The sequence below is a fragment of the Hippocampus comes genome, unplaced genomic scaffold (assembly GCF_001891065.2).
Source record: "Hippocampus comes isolate QL1 unplaced genomic scaffold, H_comes_QL1_v1.1 scaffold45, whole genome shotgun sequence".
Classification (NCBI taxonomy): domain Eukaryota; kingdom Metazoa; phylum Chordata; class Actinopteri; order Syngnathiformes; family Syngnathidae; genus Hippocampus; species Hippocampus comes.
The window spans coordinates 3,418,748-3,443,240 of NW_017805783.1; the positions used below are offsets into that span (position 1 = coordinate 3,418,748).

The window sequence follows — 24,493 nt, forward strand, 5'->3', positions numbered from 1 at the left end:
ATGAAGACATTGCCAAATTTTCAAATTCTTCCATGTACAAGTTGGCCACAATGGGAGACACAGGGGATCCCATGGCACATCCAAAGACCTGGTGGTAAAACGTGTCCCTGAATTTGAAGTAAGTTGTGTTGAGGCATATTTCTAACAGTTCACAAATGTGTTCCGGCAACAGTTTAGTTCTTTCAGCTAGCGTTTTGTCATCTAAAAGTTTTCTTCTAACAGCCTCTACAGCCCTGGCTGTGGGCACCGAGGTGAACAGGGCTGTGACGTCGAAAGAAACGACAGAAAGTCAGGGGCTTGTGTCTGTGGCCATCTTACCGTATCTTAGCAGAAGGTGGCGAAACCAATGCAGGTTCAAGTTCTTATTCATACATTAGTGTTTCATTTTTGCAGTCAAGAGGTCATTGATGAACCATGACTTTGTTTCATTGTGTAAAAAAGTAATTATTAAACCAAAGCGCATACAGCATGTTTTGCACTTGGAGCAGCAGGTAATTTTGTGGTTCATCGAGAAAGACTCTTAAAGAAGATTATTGCTGACAATGAATGGACAAAATGTACGAATATAATAAATGCTTTTTACTTCACACATCGGCATGAGCTGTATGGTGTGCTTCCGAGATTTGATGACAGCAGCATGCATCAATGAAATCGCACCGCAGTTTCTTTTTTAAGCAAAACTGTCAATCATGAACTCATTTAAAAGTCAACATTGTTTTAGCAAGCAAGTGATCTCAGGCTGCTCTCTAATTGCTTCCTTTCAGTCTGAATACGGAGCCGTAAGCAGATAAATGCATATTGCTTTCAGACTTGACATGATTTCATTACACAGTTTTCAAACTACTTCTGTTCTCTTTTTTGATGTGAACTGGTTCATCAAACACCACCTGCACCTTAAGGTTGCTTATTTGGGTGCAAAGGTGGCACGATCCAAATTTGTGTTTTTTATGTGTCTATTATCCTGTTTACAGGCAATTTTGGGAAAAAAAGGCATCCTACACTCTGAATTAGTTGCTAAACACAGGGCAGAGCGAGATAGACAACTCTTCACACTCACATTCACACCCTCACAGAGCAGGAACTTAACCCAAGCAACCTGTACGGAAGTCAGATGAGTGCTCCTATCCAAATTCAGGTTCACTTTTCAACTAATGACTAAAAAGATGGTGTGAATAAACCATAAGCTATGAATGTGCATCGGAACTCCTAAAATTGCATGTATGACACATTTAAGCTTAAGATGGTCAACTGAGAACTGGCTGCACTCTTGCTGTGCTACTCTAAAAAGTGTCTTGGAGCAGCATTCATATTTTCTGCCATGCAGGAGGTCTCATTTTGGCTTTCAGTGAGAAGTGAATGGCTCGCAGTGTCTGGTGCACATTGTGATAATCATTATGTAGTGACTCAGGGTTGGGTTGTGGGAGCTATGCAGTTTGTCTGAGGGAAAGTCTCAAACGGATGTTGTCACATCCTGATACCACTGTGTGAGGTGATCGGAATGAGAGGAGTCGAGACGATTTGCTTTTGCACTTTCACAATTCTTATCTTGTGCTGCACTCCTGAGTAAGGATTGTTTAATGGCCTCATGGCCGCCTGCCTCAGTCTTCTCACCTTGAGTGTGTTGACCTAAGTGTCAAAACATCCTTCATTTTCCTATCCATCAGTACTCTCTATGTGATGGATACTTTCCAAGATGACATATTATTGCCAGGATTTATTCACTTTCCACACTCCTGTGCCAAACAGACAGTATTCTGATATTAGTGAATTCCCTTTCGGAGATTGGGGATTTTCTGTCACTATAAAAAAGCCCTGAGAGTAATTGTTGCCTCCCTTCCACATTAAATAATAATTTCAGCATATATTGAAAAGGAGAGGAGACAAGTTTCACTCCTTCATTTGACATGACATGGATGATTGTTAAGTAAGCTCTGTAGGTGTGCAACATTCGATGCGCAGCAACATTTGTTGGCAATCAGAGCTGACCAGTTGGACCACAGCACAGCATCTCAAGATGACACAATGACTCTCCTCAGCAGGGGTTTCCACATCAATGCTGCAAATTGAAGATACAGTCCTATTTTCGCTGGGCCCGTGAGTCATTGGTCATTTAGAATGGTCATTGCGAAAGTAACTAGGGCAACAATTGCGTGTGGACGAAAGTTTACTTTGGACTTAGTTGATTCGGTGTTTATTAATTTCTGACTAACCTTTCACAACCTAAAAACTGTCATTGAAATATTGAGTGTAGTTTGGTGATATTTCACATACATCATTTACAGGAAACAAACAAAGGTTCTAAATGACTCTGGCAGAGCTTCCTGTATGCAATGCCTTCCTGTGATGTAAATTCAAGTATCTTGGGATTTTTGTTGTTGTTGTTGTTGTTGTTCTCTAGGTGTGGCAGTGCGGTGGCAGTATGGAAGTCCTACCGTGTGCGAGAGTGGCCCACATCGAGCGCACCAAAAAGCCCTACAACAACGACATTGATTACTATGCCAAGCGCAATGCCCTGCGAGCAGCTGAGGTGTGGATGGACGAATACAAATCTCACGTCTACATGGCTTGGAACATTCCCATGAATGTAAGCATTACAGGCTCCATGTCTTGGCTCCATCTACCTTTTCCTATACTTGCGCATGCAGACAGGCAGAGCGGATCCCTGCAGGCAATGTAATCAAATGTCAAAGTTCTATATTCACTCAACTTGACCGTCACATTGGTGGCACAATGAAGGCAATGCAAAGACAGACAAATGACAGGGGCCTCATGTGTAATCAGTCAATTTTGAAACACATCACTTAGCTTAATTGCCTTCAATAGTCTATTAAGATTGGCTGTGGAAAAAACAAACAAACTGCTATCATTATTTTTTTAAAGTACATAGTGAGTCCTAATTGGTGCCTTTCAGCGATGCACAATGGGATGATAGTGAAGGACATCAGCAAAGCCCTCTGAGCACTGGCCAAAACAGCTGTTCATAAGTGACTAATAGTGGTAAAGCAAGACCAAGAAGAAAGGCCCAATATGTAATGGCACCACTTCCGTCCTGTAATGCTTTTACAAACACTCATTGTTCCATTATCTGCACTGGAGAGATTGGTACAATGGTTATCCCAACTTCCCTTGTTCACAAAACCCCCATATGCACAATCTTTCATTGCGCTTATCGACTAAGTTACCCGCTGCGAGCACGACTGCACTGGTGCAGAAGGGCTTTATGAATCACGACTGCGGCTTGGCTGAAATGGAATGCATTTGTTCTTGTCGCTGCATGGCTACAAAAAAAGCTGTACCATGTAATTGCAGTTGCTACGGAGAGAATGTGAGATTACTTTCTTTCGAGATTTTTCCACTGATTTTTTCACAACAAACCAAGGCAGGTAACAAAAATACTGTGGCCGCATCTTTAAGAAGTATTGTGCACAACGAGAGCATGTACAGTGGCTTTATTGGTTTTGCAGACCACATAGAGAACCAAACCCCACATATCGTATTGTATAGGCACACGAGTAGAGATGTCAAATTATGGGTCATGCAAACTGTGACCCTGAGCTGAGTTTCGGAAGGATTTTGGGGCATATTCGTCCGTGTTCTTATGTCAGAAGAGATGCGCTGCCGTGCAAGTTTTTGGTTGTGTAGATTCTCCCCTTGTGCCACTTGCGCACCTTCATGAAATGTATGCACTCTGGGTGGAACAACCTTGAAATGAGGGCATTGGCTGACAAATTTGTCAGTGCATCCATTCGACCATAGACTTAAGCATCTATTCTCTTCCACGCTCCAGGGGGCTGTACAAAGGTCTAGCGCCTCTCGAAGGCAAAACACCCTATTGCATTTTTGAGTCATTTCACAGCCGCTGACAACGAGTGATGGCCGTCACCGGCCGACTCGGCTGATTCGTGCTGACATGTAGACACGGCGGGAGAACACCTGTCCTCATCAACTGTGCATCGGCTGTATATTGTCCCTACAATATTACAATGATGGCCAGACATTGACATCATAGCATAATAATTCTTATATGACCTGTGAGAAGCATTTCCATAATGCTGATGGGACTTGAAGTGAAAGCGCTGATGACAAACAATACAGTCATATTAATAATGGGGCGTGAGTTATAGATTTTTGTGTTTTGCAACCGATGCACCCCTTGCACATTGCGTTGCTCGACAACCTGGTCAACACTCAGTTTGTACCATGTCCTAAACATTCACTTACTGGCAATCTCTTTTACAGGGCAGTAAGTCACGTGGTCCGGCATCTTTTAGTGCAGATGCGGTGCTATTTAATTATTGTCCTCCATTTTACCCCAGGAGACCAGCCCACAATTTAGAGAGTGCAGCTCATTCATGCATTTTACACTATAGACAGCAACTGAACCAATCTGCATCTGCGGCAGAGCTGCACACACTGGTAACTTCTGGATCCATGACGCAAGTTAATTTCACAATCAAATTGTGACATAGTTTTCAAATGGAATCTCAATGGAAGTCAAGCCTCATGAAAACTCCACAATCCGAAAATTAGGGCCACTCTCAGACTGACTGAAACACGTCTCTTTGGTGGTTGTGCATGAACTTCCTGGTTACAGATGGTGGGTGTGTCTGAAGTCTGGACGGGAGAATCACACAGCATCTTGAAAGTATGCAAGAAAGTTGTGCAAGGAATTGACTTCAGCGTGAATGGGGGAGCTTGTCTCTTTCAACCTTGCTCATGTGCACTTTGACAGTATGCAAACTAGCATCTCTCCAACAGATAGTTGCAATTAATTTTGTAGTACTTGAACAGAACTATACATCGAGTACACCGCTGTATATTTTTGTGTTACCCAAATTAAAAGTTCTCACTTGTCAAAAGTATTTCACCTATGTTGATTAACATCTCTTGACAGAACCCAGGGGTTGATTTTGGTGACGTCTCTGAGCGCTTGGCGTTAAGGAAAAGACTGCAATGTCGAAGTTTTCACTGGTACCTTGAACACGTCTACCCTGAGATGCGAATCTACAACAACACCATCACATATGGAGAGGTGAGAAAGATCATTTGTAATTCTAACAGCGGCATGCTTTCAACAGACAAAGAGACCTTTAACTTTGGCTCATACTACAGAAAATTAGTCCGTGAAAACTATGTGTGGGGTGCTCATTACTGATAAACCTTGGTCCACAACAAACCTCCACGGAGATAATTAATATCCTGGTCTTTAAAAAAGTGTTCAAACACATTCTGACAATTCCAGGCTTTTCCTTCTCATTACGTATTACACAGAAAAAGATACGGGCTGTACATGAATTATAGATTGTATAGTGTACAGGTCCTCGTGCCAAGCAGAATTCTATGTTTTTTTTGTTTTTTTTATCCAAAATGAATTCTAATCAAACTCTTATAGGTCCTCTATTCCAATGAGATTGCCATGGCCCAGAGTCTTATCTGTCAGTGCCTTTTTCTGCGGTGCAAACCAAACCATCGGGCCAGAACCTTCTCGACTACTGCGCATGATGGACATGTCACGACCAGGAAATGAACTCATATTCATTCAAATCACATAGAACAAAAGCTCATGCTTGATGCACGGCACCATCTGGGAGCATAGCTAACAGGCAGAGACAGGGAGTGGTCACAGCATAATAATATCCTATTATGACATAGAATGGGTTTTTGCTTTGGGATTAAAAAAAAAAAATCAATAGGCTGGACATGCATAGAAGTAAATGATTCCCTAAAAATCAGAGACAGTTTTTGTTTTATTTTTCCTGGTGTCAGACATAGACAAGAACTAGAAAGGTGCAAAACTGAGAAACACATTCAGCGTTAAAATGAACTTGAAAATATATCGAACCATTTGTCTTCCAATTTGAATTAAACTAAAACGTCACAAATTTGGAGATGTATGAAGCGATAAAATGACCTGAAATCTACTGTCAAGATGACAAAGGTACGCTCCTCCGGATACAAACTTTATAGAGCAGTTCACCTACTAATAAGGGGACTGAAACAAACAACTGAATGAGGCCCTGGTGAAAGCATCACAAAATGAGTCATAGGCTAGATGCAGTTATTATCAAGAAATTATTTAAATATTATGACTGAGTCACTTTAATGTATTCAGTGTACCTGTTCCACTACTTTTGCTCATCCAAAAATATGGTGTATATGATGTATTATACTTGAAAATGAAAGTAGAAGTATTGGGCACTTGTCCAATATTCATCTGTTAAAGGGGAAGCCAACCCCAAAATGTTCTTTACAATAATGTGTTATATCTTGCCCCACTAATCTAAACACACCATTAATATTGTGTTTGTGAAATTTGAGTTACTCACTGTGATCAACTGTGATGTCATTTTCAGTCGACAGTAAGTGGCAAAATGGCCGCCCCCCTCAAATGGACAAAAACGGGTGGATTTTGCTGCTCAACTCATATTCCAGAATTCAATATGAAGCAAAATGCCTCGCTTTAGACTAGTGGAGACGCATAGAACATAGTACTGCGAATTTCTCCATTGTGAGACAAATAAAGGTTTTCTTATCTTCTCATCTTACCGTCAAGACAACTTTTGTTCAGTGAGCAACTGTGATGTCATTTTCAGTCGACAGCAAGTGGCAAAATGCAAAAAAGTAAATACGAAATCATTTACTTGTATTCTTGGACAGAAACATCTTTTAATGCTTGGTTACCGTAGTAATCTCCATTAATTCTGAAGCCAGAGAAACTAAGTGAGCAAGCTCTGTTTAAAAAAAAAAAAAAAGTCTATTATTTTGATTGCTAATTTCTAATCAAATTGACGAAAGGTTGAAAACTCACTGAGAAGTTCATATGAAAGAATTTCATGACGCAATTGATGTTTTGTCGCTATGTTCAACAGGTGTTCTAAAAACCTTTCATTATGTAGTCAAAAATTTCAAAGCTAATATTTCAAATGAATGGACCATTTGACCTCATATTGTGTCTCTCAGGTGAGGAACAGCAAAGCAAGTGGCTACTGTCTGGACCAGGGCTCTGAGGATGATGACAAAGCAATCCTCTATCCGTGCCATGGCATGTCCTCACAGGTCTGTTCCACAATTAAGAAGGGTGTACTTATTTGCAATGTTTTGTCATTTCTTTTATAATAATTGCATTGCTCAACACTACTGATGTATGCATTTGTTTATCCCTAATTCCTCTGCTTGATTTTGGGAAGCAATCAAAGTTGAATCATCAGTGGTGTTCACTGCATAGAAATGATAAGCAGTGGTTTAAGACTCCATGCACTCATATTTGTAGTTTTCAATGTGGCACATTCCAAAACACAAAATAGAGATTCACAGAGATAATGGATTACACTTACTTACAGTAGCATGTCGTGGCAACAAAGTGAAAAACAACATTATTGGCAATTTTTTTGCGTTAACTTTTTCATTCACTTTATGGAGCTGCTACATTCGTGAATCGAAATCTGTTGGTTTTTGTTTTTTTCTGTCTATATTTAGCTCTCACCTCTAAGTGTTAGAGTTGTTGATTTACAATGACTTGCGGGAAAAAGTGGCTGTCCTACAAAACCAATATGCTGATGTCATGCTATTTATTTAATTTGCTGAAAAAGGATTTTAAAATGTTGGTGCTTCACCCTGCGTCGTTTTTACCTACTCATTAATTTCTGTGAAATGGTCTTAGCATGTCAGAGGTCCCATCTAGATGAATGGAACTAAAATGTTTCATGTGAATCCAATTATTTTAAAACATTTGTTTCGCTGAGCTATTTTGTGTTTCACACATGAATCCCAACAAAACTACAGTGGAATAAAATGCCTGAAATGCACGACGTGTGTATTTCATATATGCATATGGATTTGAATGGTAAATAAATTGCATACGCATTGAGCTTTTGTCCAGTTACCGAGCATGCGATAAAATCTCTTTCAACCGCCAGCCTCAACACTGAAACTTATACCGATGCCTCAGGCTGCCATGCAGTGGTAGTGCACAATAATTCATCGATATTCTGGCTACATCGGTGTGCAAACCTCTGCAGAGACTCATGCTGCATTGAAAATGCTGGATTTGGGAGAAATTCTGACATTGTCTATGGGTGTGTGTAATGGCGTTTTTACACACCGAAATTGCTTCTTCACCTCAACAACAAAGCCCTCTAAGATTCAAGATGATACTTCTGTGCAACTAATGTGATCATGAAAATGCTGTAGCTTTGTGAGGAAAAGAACTTGCATGGTGAAGTGGAACAAAATCATTTCCATGAACATGCGACCGATGAGTAAAATGGTGACATCCCTTAAGTGCTAGATGTGTTTCTGCCTTTGGTGCAGGATAACAAAAGCCAAACCCTTGGAGACCATGTAAATGTTATTCATGTCTTAATCCTAAACCCTCTGGGGAAATAAACAAACAGAGAGGGATACCTTGTCTTAGTGTTATTTGATTACAGCGATGAGCAGTGTAGGACAATTCAATTTTGTGGCGCACGGTGATCTGTTTTTTTTCTATTGTATTTCTCTTAGCTTTATTGCTTTTCGCCGCGAAATGCCCAACGTAAACTTCCATTATTCCTTTTCTTTTGGCCCTCCCAATGACTTCATCTTGCATTGCTTATTCATGCTCAGAGCGGCTAAAGTAACACATGGACAAACCAAATGCAGGTCCACAGCTGTTCCAGCATGTCAAGCCCTGCTTAAAATGTTTGCAATAATCGGTTCCGTGAACATATTCACAACAGCTTGCCGCATCCAGACACCACAAATGTACAGTTCTGCAGAGTATATTGTATCGACACCGCATCTTACAACAACAGCGGCACGCTGTTAATGAGCTAATTAAGAAACGGATTAGTTTGACCCCCCACCAACTCGAAACCTTTCATGATCTCAGAGAGGCAATGAAGCGTCGCATATTGCAGAGACACAGGTTAATTGGCTCGCATTCATTATTTCTCATCGCCTCATTTCGAATGCATTACTGTATAAAAGACCCAAATGTAAAGCGGCATGAAGAGAATGATATGGCATTATTCATACACCCAGCCATGGCACAAACAATTTACCATTCCATCAGAAAGTTGTATAGAAGCAAGCCATCTGCATGCACGACAGACCTTTAGGCTACCACCCACAGACAAATTAAAATGGGTTCACAGCATGATTGTCCCAAGAATATTGACTCATCAGGCTTGTGAATAGCCCATAACCGCATCCAATGAACCTGGAGTGACATTAAAGTTGTACTTAACAGATGCCCTAAATGTTCTCTTTGGCCCTTCAGGGAAGAACATTTGATTGGATTAAATAGCAGTAAATAGCTCATCCTTACATGCTGCAACACCTACACAGGCCATTCAGAGACTCCGAACACAGTGAACCCTGAAAAAAGCGGCGTTAACTATCCCATGCTTTAATATTTGAGAGAGAGAGAGAGAGAGAGAGAGAGAGAGAGAGAGAGAGAGAGAGAGATGCCTGCTTTTGTCTTGTTGGCATGTCATTTTTCATGAGGGATCACTTCTCTAAATAATACACCCAATGTCTCCTGTATCCTTGCATAATAGAAACGCCATTTTATCAATGAGCCTTTAATAGGCTGCATTAAACACCGAGGGATCCGATTCTTCCAGTGGCGTCGCCACCTTGTGGTGTTGTAGATCACACAGCGCAGTATTGTGGAGCAATATGACAATGTTGCAGATTGTTGCATCATGAGTCGCTCTTATCCAAAGTGACATTCAAGTGAGAACCAACACCCCTCAGTGTTTCACACTAGTCGAGATCACTGCTATTACATGCAATAAAGTTGAAGGACTTCGGATAACTGCAAGTGAGATGTTGAAGTTACAGTACAATGTTTCATAGATTTCTCAGAAGTACTGCATGTCCCTTCTTGGGCATTTTCATTCCTTGTACCCAGCCTATTAGGTCGCCACATCAACAACGGTCAAAGGGTAACACTAGATTTGCTCATTGATTGCATCATCAATTTAAGATACAGTACGTATGCATGTGTTAGGAGGTTGTGGTAGGCAGTAGTTCTCAATGAACAGGGTAACGGTAACGTACATTCCATGAAGCTGCAAGCCTCAATTATTTGCATGCTGAAGTAAATACTGTATAGTGAATGATTTAGATTTTTTTCTTCTCCACTCTTGTATCGTGTGAAATAATTATCTACTGTATATTATGACCACCAATACACCACAAACAAAGACACTTAATGTTTGAGCGACTGCCTGAATTTCCTACTGTATCTTTTCAACTTTTTTTTTTGTTTTCGAACCATTCTTGATGTTGACAATTATTTTTTGCCACAGCAATGACTACTATAACCATCCTTGAACTGAACAATGAGACACACTTCTTATCTTTGGGTTCCAGCTTGCGCGCTACTCTACTGATGGAGTCCTACAGCTTGGACCCCTGGGATCCACCACCTTCCTGCCTGACACCAAATGCCTTGTTGATGACGGCAGAGGACGCATTGCCAGCTTGAAAAAATGTGAAGCTGTTGCCAGGATTTCCCAGCGGCTTTGGGATTTCACACAGGTAAAGAAAAGCAATGTTGCGCAATCAGTGGATGTACTGATCGTGGCATCGGAAAAAGACTTGAAGATAAGTTGGAGGAGACCACGTATGTCTTAAATACATCAATCTTTTAAACAACCTATGGCAAAACATATACAATTAAAAGTTATTGATAGTGTTCCCAAAGAATATCTTGTTTACAATCACATAGTGATTCATTGACTGGTCTCCCTTCCGGAGTTTACCCTGGCCAGGTACCTCACCCATTTCAGGTGGGATAGAAAATTGTGAACAGAAGAAACGCCAGCTCAAAATGAAAAAGATAACTGCAAATCTACATGAAATTGTATTAATACTTGTGATAGCGCGTCGACCTCACAGTACAGAGACCAGGTACCTCGCCCATTTCAGGTGGGATAGAAAATTGTGAACAGGAGAAACGCCAGCTCAAAATGAAAAAGGTAACTGCAAATCTACATGAATTTGTATTAATACTTGTGATAGCGCGTCGACCTCACAGTACAGAGGTGCAGGGTCGGGCTCCGGCCTCCCTGTGTGGAGTTTGCATGTTCTCCCCAGGCCTGCGTGGGTTTTCTCCGGGCACTCCTGTTTCCTTCCACATTCCAAAAACATGCATGGCAGGCTGATTGAAAACTCCAAATTGTCTCTAGGTGTGAGTGTGAGCGCGGATGGTTGTGAGTCAATGTGTGCCCTTTGATTGCCTGGCAAGCGGTTCAGGGTGTGCCCCGCCTACTGCTCGAAGACAACTGGGATCGGCTCCAGCACCCCCTGCGACCCTTGTGAGGATAAAGTGGATCAGAAAATGGATGGATGGATACTTGTGATACTATATTCTGGACCAACGCACTGAGCCACATTACGGCCGGGTTCAGTGTATCATTGGACAAAACATTTGCATAAGATCTCAACCTGATTGGATAGGTTGCTAAAATATGTTCCGATGTTGATCTCCATATGCTCTCTGCAGTAATATTACCATTGTTCCATGTCACAGGTCCATGCAGTTTTTAGACTTGAGCTAAAGAAATCATCAGATTCACTTGCAAGCATACCTTTGAAGCACGTGGTCTCATTCCTCTTGAGCGGCGCATCAGGGTTGAGCACTCACAGTTGACTGCAACATGAGAGCTGTGCACCAGAGTTGTTTTACTAAACCAAACCTGAGAAGTGTAAACATAACAAAAAGACCTAACAAATTTCCACTCAACCATTTAAATATTCAAGGTCAGTTTTAGCGAAGAATATGTCGCTTTTGAATGGTCTGTTTTTGATTCACAACTGTGGAAAGAGTTTGTCCAATTGTTACAAATGTGTATATACAGGTATATTCTATTCTGTATATATTCTACACACACACACACACACACACACACACACACACACACACACACACAGATCAATGTGACAAACAGCTCCAGACCATGTTGCCACTTGGTCATTTGGTATTCTCTGTGAGTTGGCAAATGATCTGAACAAATTTGCTCCCATATCCTATTACGCAGAAATGTATAGATTCATAAATTCCCATCAATGTCACCATAAAAGGAAAATGTATTTGTGATGACCTTACACAACACATCTGAACAAAACCGATTCGGGGACCATTAATACAGAATAAAGGTAACTGTGTACTGTACATTTATGAGCAGGTAGTTCTACAATGGAAAAAGAAAATGACAAAAACATCCTGGCTTTTTGCACAATCATATTCTCTGTTAGAAAAACCGATAACCGATGGTTTGCTTGATCTTGATTCTCCCAACACCTCCCCCAACCCCTCCCACACACAGAACGGTCCAATCATCAGCAGGGACACGGGTCGTTGCTTAGAAGTGGAAATGTCTAAAGATGCTAACTTCGGCCTTCGCCTAGTGGTGCAGAGATGCTCAGGTCAGAAGTGGATCATCCGAAACTGGATTAAGCATCCCAGACACTAAAGCCATGGGAAAAACCCTGAGACTTTTTGGGGTCATTTTTCAAGTCACAGTTGGGAATTGGAAGATGTGGTATGACACCACTTCACTGTTGGGCTTCCCTCATGTGACAGAGCTTTCCAACTCCTCGACTTCTCTGTGACTAGACTTGGAAAAAGTTCCCATTTCTGACCTGTATAAAGAGGTGTACAGTGACACACGGGCGCCACTTGTAATTACTGTATCTTATTTATATTGTAAAGGTATCCGGTTCATCTTTGTATATGAATGTGAGTGTGTGCAAGTGTGTACTGTTTTGATGAGAGGATCTGAGCAAATCAAATATTATCAGAGTCGTGTATTGTAATTTACCACATTAAATGATTATTTTGGGGTTCTGGAAATTGCGTCTGACATATTGCGCAATCCTGGTTACTCAAGTATATAATAAGCTTTAAAGGAGGTTGTTATTTTCTCCTCAGGGCTCACGGTGGTTTCAGATGCAGTAACACAAACTACAACAGTACCTTGTTTTGTTTTAACATTAATGCTCAGTTGGAATTGTGTGCCTTTTTTTTTTCAGTGTTTGCTTCATCTGACCAGGGAATGTGAGTCCCTAAAGCATGTACAAACTATTTGTAAGTTAATATCTAAAGCCATGAATAAAACAAGACAAAATATAGTAATAAAGCCGACTGTAAGAATGAAGGATTTAAACTGATATATTAAAATCACTTTTATGATCACATGTCTCACTTTACTTCACACAAGCTGAGTTACTTTCTGTTGTACCTTTTTTGATGTGTATTTTGTATGCTGGTAGTACAGTATTTATCAAGTAAAAATGATAATAGATTCCTACCTAAAAAGCCAACGGTGCCGCAACAACATATGACTGAGAGTGTGTGCTATTTATGCCACCAGGCTATTTTATGTTTTTTATTTTCCTACTTGGATTTCCCTTTATTTTTCAGTTGGGCTTTACAGGTTATAGGTCACACAAAAGACTGTTGGAAATAAATGATTACTACTTCATTTAAATTGTAAATGTAGGTTTGTGCTTCTGAGAGTGACAGCTCACAAAATTTAAGCCACACAAAACGTGTCATAAAAGATATTTCAAATCCAAACGACAAACTACAAGTTTTACCCTTTGAAGTAACCCCACTGGAGTCTCACACACTTTTCCAGCCCCATCCGCTACGCCTCTATGCACGCCTGGAAGGATTCTTGGAAGGACTCAACAGCGTCTTTAAAAATAGCCCCCTTTTTTGACATTGGGAAAAAGGGGGGAAGAACATGGTGTCATGTGAGGTGAGTAGAGAAGTTGCTTCCGCACGTGGATGTTTTTCTGTCGGATGCTCAGCATCTGGCATCGTCACGTCACTGCATCTCATTCACTAAATATGTGTACGAATGTTTCCACTCTGTGCACAAATTAAGCATATATCATAAATCACGCTTGGATTCCTGACACGTGCATCCTGACCCATTGTCTTCGCACAATTGTGAGTATGTTGATGAATCAGAATTCATTCTAAATGACAGCCGGAGCCCGCGGCGTGTTCATTTGCATAAGCCCCACCAGTATTTCGATTTAAAAGGGCATCCGTTTGTCTCCATGTCAGCGAATGCGTAGAGGTTTAAAACTGAGAGACACAGCGCCAAAATATTCCAAACTTTCTCAAGATTTATTCTATTTTCAAAAGGGTGGCATCATTGCAAAGCGTCATCAGCCAGCAGTTCCGATATGGAATTCAACTAAACTATTTGCGTTGGCTCAAACGCTCAGAAAAGGACTGACGGCGAAGAGTCATGTGTCTCCTTGGACACTTTTGTCAAAATGTGAGATGCATTATGTCTGGGATGGAGTGCCCTGCCAAGATAGTAATTCAGTAAGCCACTACATTTATTTCCAATATATTTTTTGAAGCAGTTACAGTATGTACATTTGCAGTCTGTCTTTTGCATTCGAGTGATAGACATCAAGTGACAGGAGTGCAGTGGGTCACCTTGCCTGTTGGGAGTCATAGTGCAGCTCACACTAAAAACGGGCCTGTAATTCACAATAATGATTTTTGTATCTTCACTCCACAGGTAATGCAGTTGCCGAAATGGTTCTTTTGCATGGCTTACATCCTTGAAACCTTGAACATTTGTGCTATTGCACAGACAATTGAACTCACATTGTAACTGTCCATACCCTGGTAAGACGATTCATTTCTCTATGATGACATTTTCTCAATAAAGAGGCAAACGTTTGTTAGATTTTTAAGCGTCATAATTATGAGTTATAATAATACTTTTGTTTTACATACTTACATTTTCTCAGCTGAGATAGTGAGATGGTGGTCGACTGGTTGGCATGTTCGCCTCACATTGCAAAGGTCCTGGGTTCGATTCTGGGCTCTGGCCTTCCCGTGTGGAGTTTGCATGTTCTCCCCGTGCCTGCGTGGATTTTCTCCGCGCACTCCGGTTTCCTCACACATTCGAAAAACATGCCCCGTGGGTTAATGATCACTAAATGGTCCTTAGGTGTGATTGTGAGTGTGAACGGTTGTTGTTTGTCTGTGTGCCCTGCGATTGGCTGGAAACCGGTTCAGGGCGTCACCCCGTCTATTGCCCGGAGTCATCTGGATTGGCTCCAGCACACCCGCTAGCCTCATGAAGATAAAGCGGTTCAGATAATGGCTGATAAAGGCTATGGTATCCTGCTGTTTGAAGTTGGCAGTTCCCTGCTCTATCGCAAAATTCAGCTGACAAGCGCAGCTTCATTGGAAGGGAATAAGCTGATGTTTTTTTCTGGAGGGTGTAGGGTGGGTGATCGTCACTCAGACTCATGTGTTGACCAAACTCAATCGCAAAATGGATGCGGTTTTGGAGTCTCTCTGCAAATGGAACGGAACAGAACAGAGCATTTGGCGTCCGGCCTTGAAGGCTTGACCTAGGATTCGGCTAATTGACAACATTGACTGAAACGTCTTTCAAGGCTGTCTGAAATTCTTGACGGCCTGATCCCAAAACATCTGTTATCTGGACTTTCCCCTGGATGAAAAATACACTTGGACGCTAGCATTCCTATTAGCCCCTTACCTTTCCTTCCTGAGTCCGAGACTGGTGTGCCAAGTACGTCTCCATAGAGACGATAAGCTTGGTGATGCAGACCCATGATATTCATGCACATACACACCCATTGATGTGACTGCCTTCGTTGGATTCCTATTCCCTCTTCACTACGGACATAACATAACATAACAATGAAAAGACTGAGCTACTAGCCAGACACTTGGGAGTTGTGTTCCCCTATCACCCCTTCCATCCTTGTTCACTCCATGTAAAGTCTCGAGATCTGTTGTACCTGTATTTTAAATGTACACTGCATGTGCTCACATCATGCTCTCATTCAAGGAGAATAGTCAGAGTCTGTTGAGGGTTTTTTTTTTGCTACTCTTCACTATTTTTTTCCTTTCACATCTAAGATATTGGGATGCCAAACAGCGAACCATCAGGCTTGCCGTTCTGTGTCCCTCTGTTGGTCATTGTTTTTGGTTATGTTTTTTCTGGATGGGCTGTAACCGGGAAAGTAAATTCTTTGTGTATTTTCTACATTTGGCTGATAAATCTGATTCGGTCTACAGTTAGTGTCCGACAGCCTCAGCAGTCCCGTATGCCCAAAACATAGTCCATTTTGTGAATTTGGCCAATTTCTTTTCTGTAGCCAAGACTTACAAAGTTGTCTTACAGTCAATCCCTGTGTTCACAATGGGCCTGATTGGGATGAGGCTGCTGAATCCCGAAAAATTATAGGTGCACAAAATTTCAACCTGCAGTTTACCACAGATGCCAATTGGTCTCTGTGATATTCTGGATTATATTGGATTGACTTCTACAGATGAAACATGGACAATGATGGAGCAGTCTTCGATCATGTTTGTTCCCACCGGTAAATTGAGTGTGCACATTTAAACAGTAATTCTACTCCATTCAACTTTACAGTTTCCCTACCCCGACCCCACATGCACATTTATAAATGAAAATCCGCAATTTAGAAAGACCCAATTTAAATCCACCCTAAGCCTGTTTTTATAGCATTTGTGGCACTTTAACATTATTTTAAGGTTTTAAAACACACATTAAGGGCATATATTGAGAGAGCAAGAGCAATAAATAATATAAAATTATTTTTTAAACTGTTTCATAATACTTATTGGGGTCACTATCATGCCACTCAGTCAATGTTTGGTATTATTACCCCGTGCATGATTTACGGAGTTTGTGTAAATAGAGTTTGCCATGGCAGGCGTGTTCTATGCAAATAAAATTAAACATGGCTTTGGTTTACAAGAATTGTAGGCGGTGAGTGAGAGTTGTGGGCATAAAAATATACTTCCACTACCACGAATGAATGCCTCCAAGTTGTGTCCTCTGACTGCACATACTGTTCGTTTTTGTTGCATACTTACTCATTATGGCTGACAGGGCTTCTCATCCGTACCTTGACTGGTGTGGCAAATTTTTAGACAATTTAATCATCCCACAGAGCAGCTCACTGAGCAGCCACAGCAATCATACCCTGTCAAATCTGTCCATCCCGCCCCACCATTTTGTTTTATGACTATCCCATTTTGTCCACGATGGCAATAAACAGGGATGTCGTGCTCGCCGGGGACATAGTGCAAACATATCATACTTTTATTTAATGGCCAGTATTTTTCATTGCTGTCATAAGGCATTGGATAAATCTGCACTTTTTCCTCCATCCGGCATGAAAACATGGAATTTAAAGTTTTTCAATGTGAAACAAGTAGTTTCCCTTTAACATGGCTGAAATGGGAAACTAATTAGCAAGCGATTGATACCAGTGATATAAAAAGACAGTAGAAACAACATATGTGAACACTTCAACAGAAAAGCCCAACCTCGTTTGACTTAAATCCTGGACCTATATGACCAATAATTTGAAACACATCTGTATCTTAATCAGAGATGGGGCTCTTGATTCGTGTGACTTGAACTCAGTTGCTATTTTTAGGACTGGTGACTTGCTTGCCAAAAACTTGACTTGGGGCTTGTGACTCGACTTGACTTCGACTTGAACTATGACTTGACAATACAATGTCAAGTCATCTTGTTTATAACTTGAAAACTGCATTTTAACACATGTTGAGTTTTTTGGAAAGAAAGAAAAATTAGGCCTTTTGTTTAATTCGCGCCAGCCTAGCAACCTAGTAAGCAGCACTTGTTAGTGTGAAGTGGTGACGTAAACAACAGTGTGGGAGCCACTCACAGGATCATTAATTTGAATTACCGGATTATGATGTTAAGGACCTTGACAAAAATGGGATGGCAAAATCTCATGGAATGCGGACACAACAATGACAATGTCTAACTTCATTTGTCATTGTAAAACCCACAAACAGATAAGCGAACCTTGTAGTAGCAGCAATAAAAACACTGGTTTGAGCCAAGTAAAAAAGATGTGATTGTGAATATTTCAAGGGAAACTCAATTTATTTTTATCTATTTTAGCAGTAAAAAGGGAAAATTGTGTCTATAACCAACTTGAGAACTCCTTTATTTTTCATGTACAAGGAACACCTTAAAAAAAACGCATTTTGCCACTTGCTGTCTACTGAAAATGACATTGCATGTCTTCAGGTAACAAACAATCATGGCTCAGCTTGCGAACATTCCATGAGGTGTGAGTCCATGGGATTTCATTTTCAGCTTACAGCAAGTGGCAGAATTTGTTTTTAAAGGTGTTAATTGTACATCCATCCACCCATCCATTTTCTAATCCACTTATCCTCACGAGGGTCGCAGGCGTGCTGGAGCCTATCCTGGCTGTCTTCGGGCAGAAGGCAGGGTCCACCCTGAACTGGTTGCCAGCCAATCGCAGGGCACACAAAGACAACATGTGTTTTGTCCTGCTTGTTGGGTGCAGAAGTCAAGAATACACACACTGTAGAGTATACAGCATACCATCCATCCATCCATCCATCTATCCATTTGTCCATTATCTGAACTGCTTTATCCTCACAAGGGTCACGGGCATTCTGGAGCCTCTCCCAGCTGTCTTGAACTGGTTGCCAGCCAATGGCAGGGCACACATGGACAAACAACAACCATTCAAATTCACAATGACACCTAAGGACAATTTAGAGCTTTCCATTAACCTGCCATGCATGTTTTTGGGATGTGGGAGGCCCAGTGCTGACTATGCCAAATCATCAACTTTTCTCATCTGCTGTTTGTTTTTTTTTTTAATTGCTGACATTCACTATCCGTTTACTATTCTAGGATGGGTACTGTTGATGCAGTCAGGGGGACCACCACAATTCCATTGCCACGGAGTTGATGAAAATAAGGACTTTGGCGGCACATTAAGCAGTGGTAAACTGACATACGGTAATTGTAAGCGCTAAAATATTCAAATGATGTATGGTAGTTTAACACATTATAATCATGTTCAACCAATGTACATGTCCATATTAAGTAAAACTAAAGGATTTTTTTTAGTACATGCTCGTTACACAAAAGGGGAATTCAAGCATCGTGCCCATGTCTCATACTGAATGTGTGTGCATATGCGTTCGTAAGCTTGCTTCTTCACAATTCTTCTGAAAGCCCAAAAGGCAAGTGAAGGGAAGTGGTCCAAGTTAACAGATTTTATTTCCCCCTGAGTGGATGACAAAGTGACAGTGAGTGATGGGATGGAACAAAAATGAGGGACTGGGGGTGGGGAATAGTGTTGAGACTGGAGAAGAGGTCGCATAGACAAGGACAACGCACCCGTCTCATGAGCAGGGGAGCCACGTTAGCGTGCATTGTGATGCTGACAATACTCTTTTTACACCTGGGCAACTGCCAAGAGTTAGAGGTGACTTCATTATTCAGAACGCTGCTGGGGGTGGCTGGCTGGGTAGCATCTGGTGAAAGTGTTTGAAAAGGAACAAAATGTACTGTGAAGCCACACACCAAACCAAATTCCCTGCAACACACTGAAAAGATATTGTACATATTGCATTTGCCCGTCAGAGCAAAGACCAACTGATTACTGGTCTGTTTGAAACATTGGTGACTGATTGATTACTACCTTGGTCGAGTAGTCACCACCACCATTGTCCCTGAGCACATGGATGAGCAGCCCTTGGCTTGTTCTGAAAATAGCTCTCCAGTGATGGGACATTGTACCGGTAATTTCCTAGATATGCTTTGATAGTGATTATTTTAACATACAAAAACCTGCGGGGATTTATAGACATAGTATTGCCGATTGATATTTGTCTTTTTCCAATTCATCCAATGAGGGAAATTAGATTGTCAGAGCAGCAATGATCACAGTTACACGACAAAATAAGAGCAACCAACAAAGAAAAAATAAAATGATAAAAACGTATTTAGGGAGACTCAGGAAAAAATAACATCTCATCTAAACAAGAAGAAAAAGGAAACAAAGATGTTGCTTGTTAGGCTGCGGGAAGTCATAAAAAAGTATCGGTACAAATGTCACCTCAATCCAGTCCATGTATGACACTCACCTTAATAAATGTCCACAAAGGGCAGAATCTGTCCACCTGTGCCCTGATCATATATCTCCTAAAATGACATTGCATTGCCTGTGTTGATAGTTAGACATGGTTGTAGGAGGTGTAAATTTCAGGTGGACTGGGAGCGCATGTCCAAAGCAATGCCCTTGGTACACCAGAACACCCGATGAGCGGTTTGCCAATTTCCCAAATAGGCAAAATGAAGGCTTGCACTGGCACCAAAATCAAGGTGCGAAGGTTTTTACGCTTGAATGCAGCTACGCCTTCTACAAATGCAGAACCCTCTATGCATGCAAAACATAACATTTCATAACCTCAAGGTAAGACATGTTTTCATTTGCTGCCAGAACGCTCCTTTGCCTCATACTACAGCACGCCCATCCACTCTGTATTGGTGACAAGCAAAGGTACACAAAAATGTGAAAGAAAATCCCATTTTCTATCGCTGCGTTTTAATAAATCAGACACCAACAACCTTGGACTTTGGGCAAAATGCTTGGAATAGATGAAAGTGTGCAGTATTTTCAAAGACTGATTGCAAATCAAATTTGCAGGCAAAATTCATGATTACACTCTGGATTAAGCTTATTTCAATGCAAACTAGTCTGACAACATTGTGAGGTTTGTCAAACACATTCATTTATATTCATTCATTCAGCGTCGTATTATAATCACGCACAGTGTGTGTGTGTGTGTGTGTGTGTGTGTGTGTGTGTGTGTGTGTGTGTGTGTGTGTGTGTGTGTGTGTGTGTGTGTGCATGTGCGTGCTTGTATCTATCTATCCATCTTCCGTCCAATCTTCCGCAGCACCGTGTATAAGTGATTAGCATGACTGACTAAAAATTCTGATAGTTGAATTTGGGATGCAGTTTCCTTCTTCATTAGAACTAATTTAATCTTTTGTTTTGGCAGACCGCTTTTCTTTTGGAACGCTTTTCTTCATGAAATGCACAAGAAATAAAAGACTGCAATGTAAACGATTAAAGAGATGAATGTAACGTTTACTTCTAAAAATTGATCATTTGTAGCCAATAGTGATAACGAATTATGATTAATCTCAAGTAAAATCCTGTTTGGCATTTTGATGATCTTAACCGGTTACTGTATAGGTAACACCAGAATAGCTGCGAGATATTTAAATATTTACTTTTCAAGAGCAATCAATATCTATGGAACCAGAATGAAACAAGGTGTGTGTTGTGGAACGGCAAACATTGGTGATTGGTTTTTCACTGATGAATTCTGTCCACTACACCTTACTTGACTTGGACAAAATGATTGTACGTTTACTACAAGACAAACAAAATATCATTACTATCCCATCATGGCATTGATGCCCATTCTATGCATACTTGGTGATAAATCAGCCCATTCATTTGAATGTCACAATGTGAGGTAGCTTGTCAAGCGTCATTTGAACATCTGATAGGTCACGTACACATTTGGATTTGTCAGTAGAGTTTCGGCTCAAATTTTCATCAGACTATCTTTTGGAATTTGCCACGTATACAATAAGTCATTAGAAGCCATTCATCATGTTGACAGCTCACTGTTTCTTCTGACAAACCTTTGCTCTCATCTTTTTCGATGTAAGGCTGGCGAACAGACGGCTGCTGATTCTGTATTCATCCTAGCCTAAAGGCATCTTCACACCTCACTGCTTTACAGCAGTTATTTTTCTGCTCTGGAGCCGTCGCTTCCTCGTTTGGGCTACTTTGCGTATGTGGGACAGCTGCAGTCCAAACAAATGGTGCAGAGACCTTGCTGAGAGGCGGGTTCCTCTGAGCTTCCAAATCAGCCTGGAGCTCCGTGCGGAAGAAGAAGGTGATCTGACTAGCTACGGTGCAGAGAGCCAAGGCAAAGCTGCACAAGCTGTCACTGGCTTCGCTATTTTGGCACGGATAAATAGAGTCACACACTATACAAAATCAAGCTTGAAATGAAACATGCTGAATAGCAATCAGTGGATTGTTTAGTGTAGACCGTTAATTTGCACAGCAATGTCACGTACGCACATTCAGCATCACCTTGGTTCTGACTGTACAGTGTGAACGGGAGTGAAAGCAACACTATGCCTAATTGTGGCTCGGAGCTAGTGTGCTCACTTCTCTGGAGATCTCATTATAAGATCCACGAGCTTCTCAGCAGCAGCAGGTCTACTCGCTCTCACATCCCATCGTCTTGTATAACTGTCAGCGCTCTCCTTTGCCCGTCACTCGGCATTACTGACAGAATGGAGCATGTATTGTTTATTCGGAAACAGCAACGTGTACAGAGAGAGATACGCATAGGCCAAGTGATTTTGTGTGTTAACACTTGTCTGTTTAATAGCTCATATCTCCGCACTTGGAGTCTTGTTTCAATTTCTTAATCACGTGCATGTTAAAGTCGCCGAGGAATCAGATATATGCAAATCAACCAAAGGTGATATTGTTTTCTGTAAATAAAATCTAACGGCACACAGTGGTATTCATCTGTGCCGAATCTTGTGGGTGCATCTTTGATTTATCGCTTTCATTATATTCATTTTTCTCGGAGGATGATGTTTTTGTTTCGATACGCAGTCCTGTATATATCTGATATTGCATATCAGATAGCAACTAATAGAGCAAAGGCACTGCTACTGATATTGACATGATACTGTGTTTGAATTACTTTATATTATTCATCAGTATGTTTTTCACATTTAATTCTCATTGCATACATTCAGCATGACAAGATGTAAGGAGCATACTGACAACTTCCTGTAGTCCGCAATACTGCCATTTGTTGCTCTTTTCTGATGACAAAGCGTAATGATGACTGGTCATCTAAATGGCGACATCGAATCACTGAAAATACTACACGCGACTGTCGTGGCTTTGAAGACTTCGGACAGTGGTTAACTTCGTCTCAAACTTGCTGCGATTACTTAAATAGTTGCAAAGGTAAATAGTCAGGCAATGGTCTGACACTGAAAGGGATTAAAGCAGCACTTTGACTTGCAAGTTTAATTATTTCCGTGACCAAGCTCGCAACTGAACTTACATGCACTCTGTCTCAAATCCATTTTCCCCAATTGAAATGCCATTTTTCAGTTTGAGCTCCCAAGATATCAAATTTTGCCTCGCAACACAAAAACTTAATATCGTCCAAGCGTGTAACTCTGACAACCCACAGTTGGGGCACTTGTAAGTGAAAGTACAACTGTTCATCCATTTTCATTATTTCCCATGTGAAAATGTGTTTTGAAATTCAGGCAAATGGTGTTTGACCTTTTGGAGTTCCACTGTGGTTTTACATTCACATCATCGCTCAAAGATGTGCGGCCCCAAGGGCTGCCACATGGTAATTTGTTGCCTCATGGTCAACTCTTCTTTTCCTTGCTCTCTCAGTGCTCCCTGACTTCAGTGACACCACTCCTCTTCTTCCTCCCACCTAAGGTCATCCATATCAACAACACACTGCCCCTATAAAAAGTACATGATCAGAGTGCCTGTTAATGCCACTGAAATAAACACAGCCATGATATAACTGTACAACGGTTAAAAGCTTTGACTATAAAACACGAGTACTTTTGAAGTCTTAACCCGAACCTGAGACAAGCTCACAAAGGACTGTTTGATACAGGCTCATAAATAGACGTTGAGAGCAGACTAGTTGCTGCGAAGTGCTCCCACGTGAGGGAGGAGAAGCGCTGCAAGAGTCGGTAATGAAATGCAGCCCGATTTTAGTGTCAAGGATTATTCGCATTGCTGTTTGTGTCACTGTCAAAGGCCTCTTGTGTGAGTCACAGTGATACGTTGTGCGTTTGCCAAGTAACGCTCACTGAACGGCATCCAAGGATTTGCAACCTGTGTTGAAGACAATGAATGCCAAATGGTTTCGATGAGATCATCTCGGCTGAAAAAGCAAAGATGGCAACCATCTCATTTTCAACATATTTGAACTTGGCATGACTGTCAGAGAGATTCAGCATTTTTTTTACGACTCTGTCACAGTATTAAGGACATTAATTAAATACTGCTCATACGGTAAATGTTGACAACAAAAGCACATCAGAAGGCAGATAAGAATTATGCATGCGGAATTGGGACTTTCTACATCTTGACCTTTCCCTGCCACCAAAAGGGCAAGAGGATCACCACAGGGATAAGGATGGAATTCAAACATATTTCATTACAGGAGAGCCAATATTTGTTACGCATAGTTCACTCAAAACTACAAATGCCAAGTCGATACAGTAGACAGACAAGCCATCAACAATCACCTTGGTTGTAAAGATGGCAAGAAGTGTTTGTCCCCAATTTTTTTTGTGTGGTGTTACAAGAATACAAACCAAGCGACAGCCCATAAAAACAGCTTCGGAAAGCTTATTACTTGTAGTAGCAAAGTAACAAAGCAGTAAACCCACAGGCAAATCTGTTGCCTAAATCTAGGTTCAACTTGTGTTAAGGTGTCCACGAGCATCTCATAAATTGGAGCTTTGCAAATACAGTAATGCTTAGTTGTGACTGACATTGT

General features: G+C 41.1%; 1 protein-coding gene across 1 annotated transcript in view; it reads left to right on the forward strand.

The window, feature by feature from the left end:
- galnt9 (polypeptide N-acetylgalactosaminyltransferase 9) overlaps positions 1-13,186 on the forward strand; it is a 97,416-nt gene extending 84,230 nt beyond the window's left edge. Inside the window, exons 7-11 of the mRNA XM_019885344.1 lie at positions 2,399-2,584; positions 4,895-5,032; positions 6,961-7,056; positions 10,360-10,527; positions 12,318-13,186. Of these exons, the coding sequence (XP_019740903.1) occupies positions 2,399-2,584; positions 4,895-5,032; positions 6,961-7,056; positions 10,360-10,527; positions 12,318-12,464 (735 nt within the window). The 3' untranslated portion in view covers positions 12,465-13,186. The remainder of the gene's footprint in view (positions 1-2,398; positions 2,585-4,894; positions 5,033-6,960; positions 7,057-10,359; positions 10,528-12,317) is intronic.
- Positions 13,187-24,493: the final 11,307 nt, after the last annotated feature.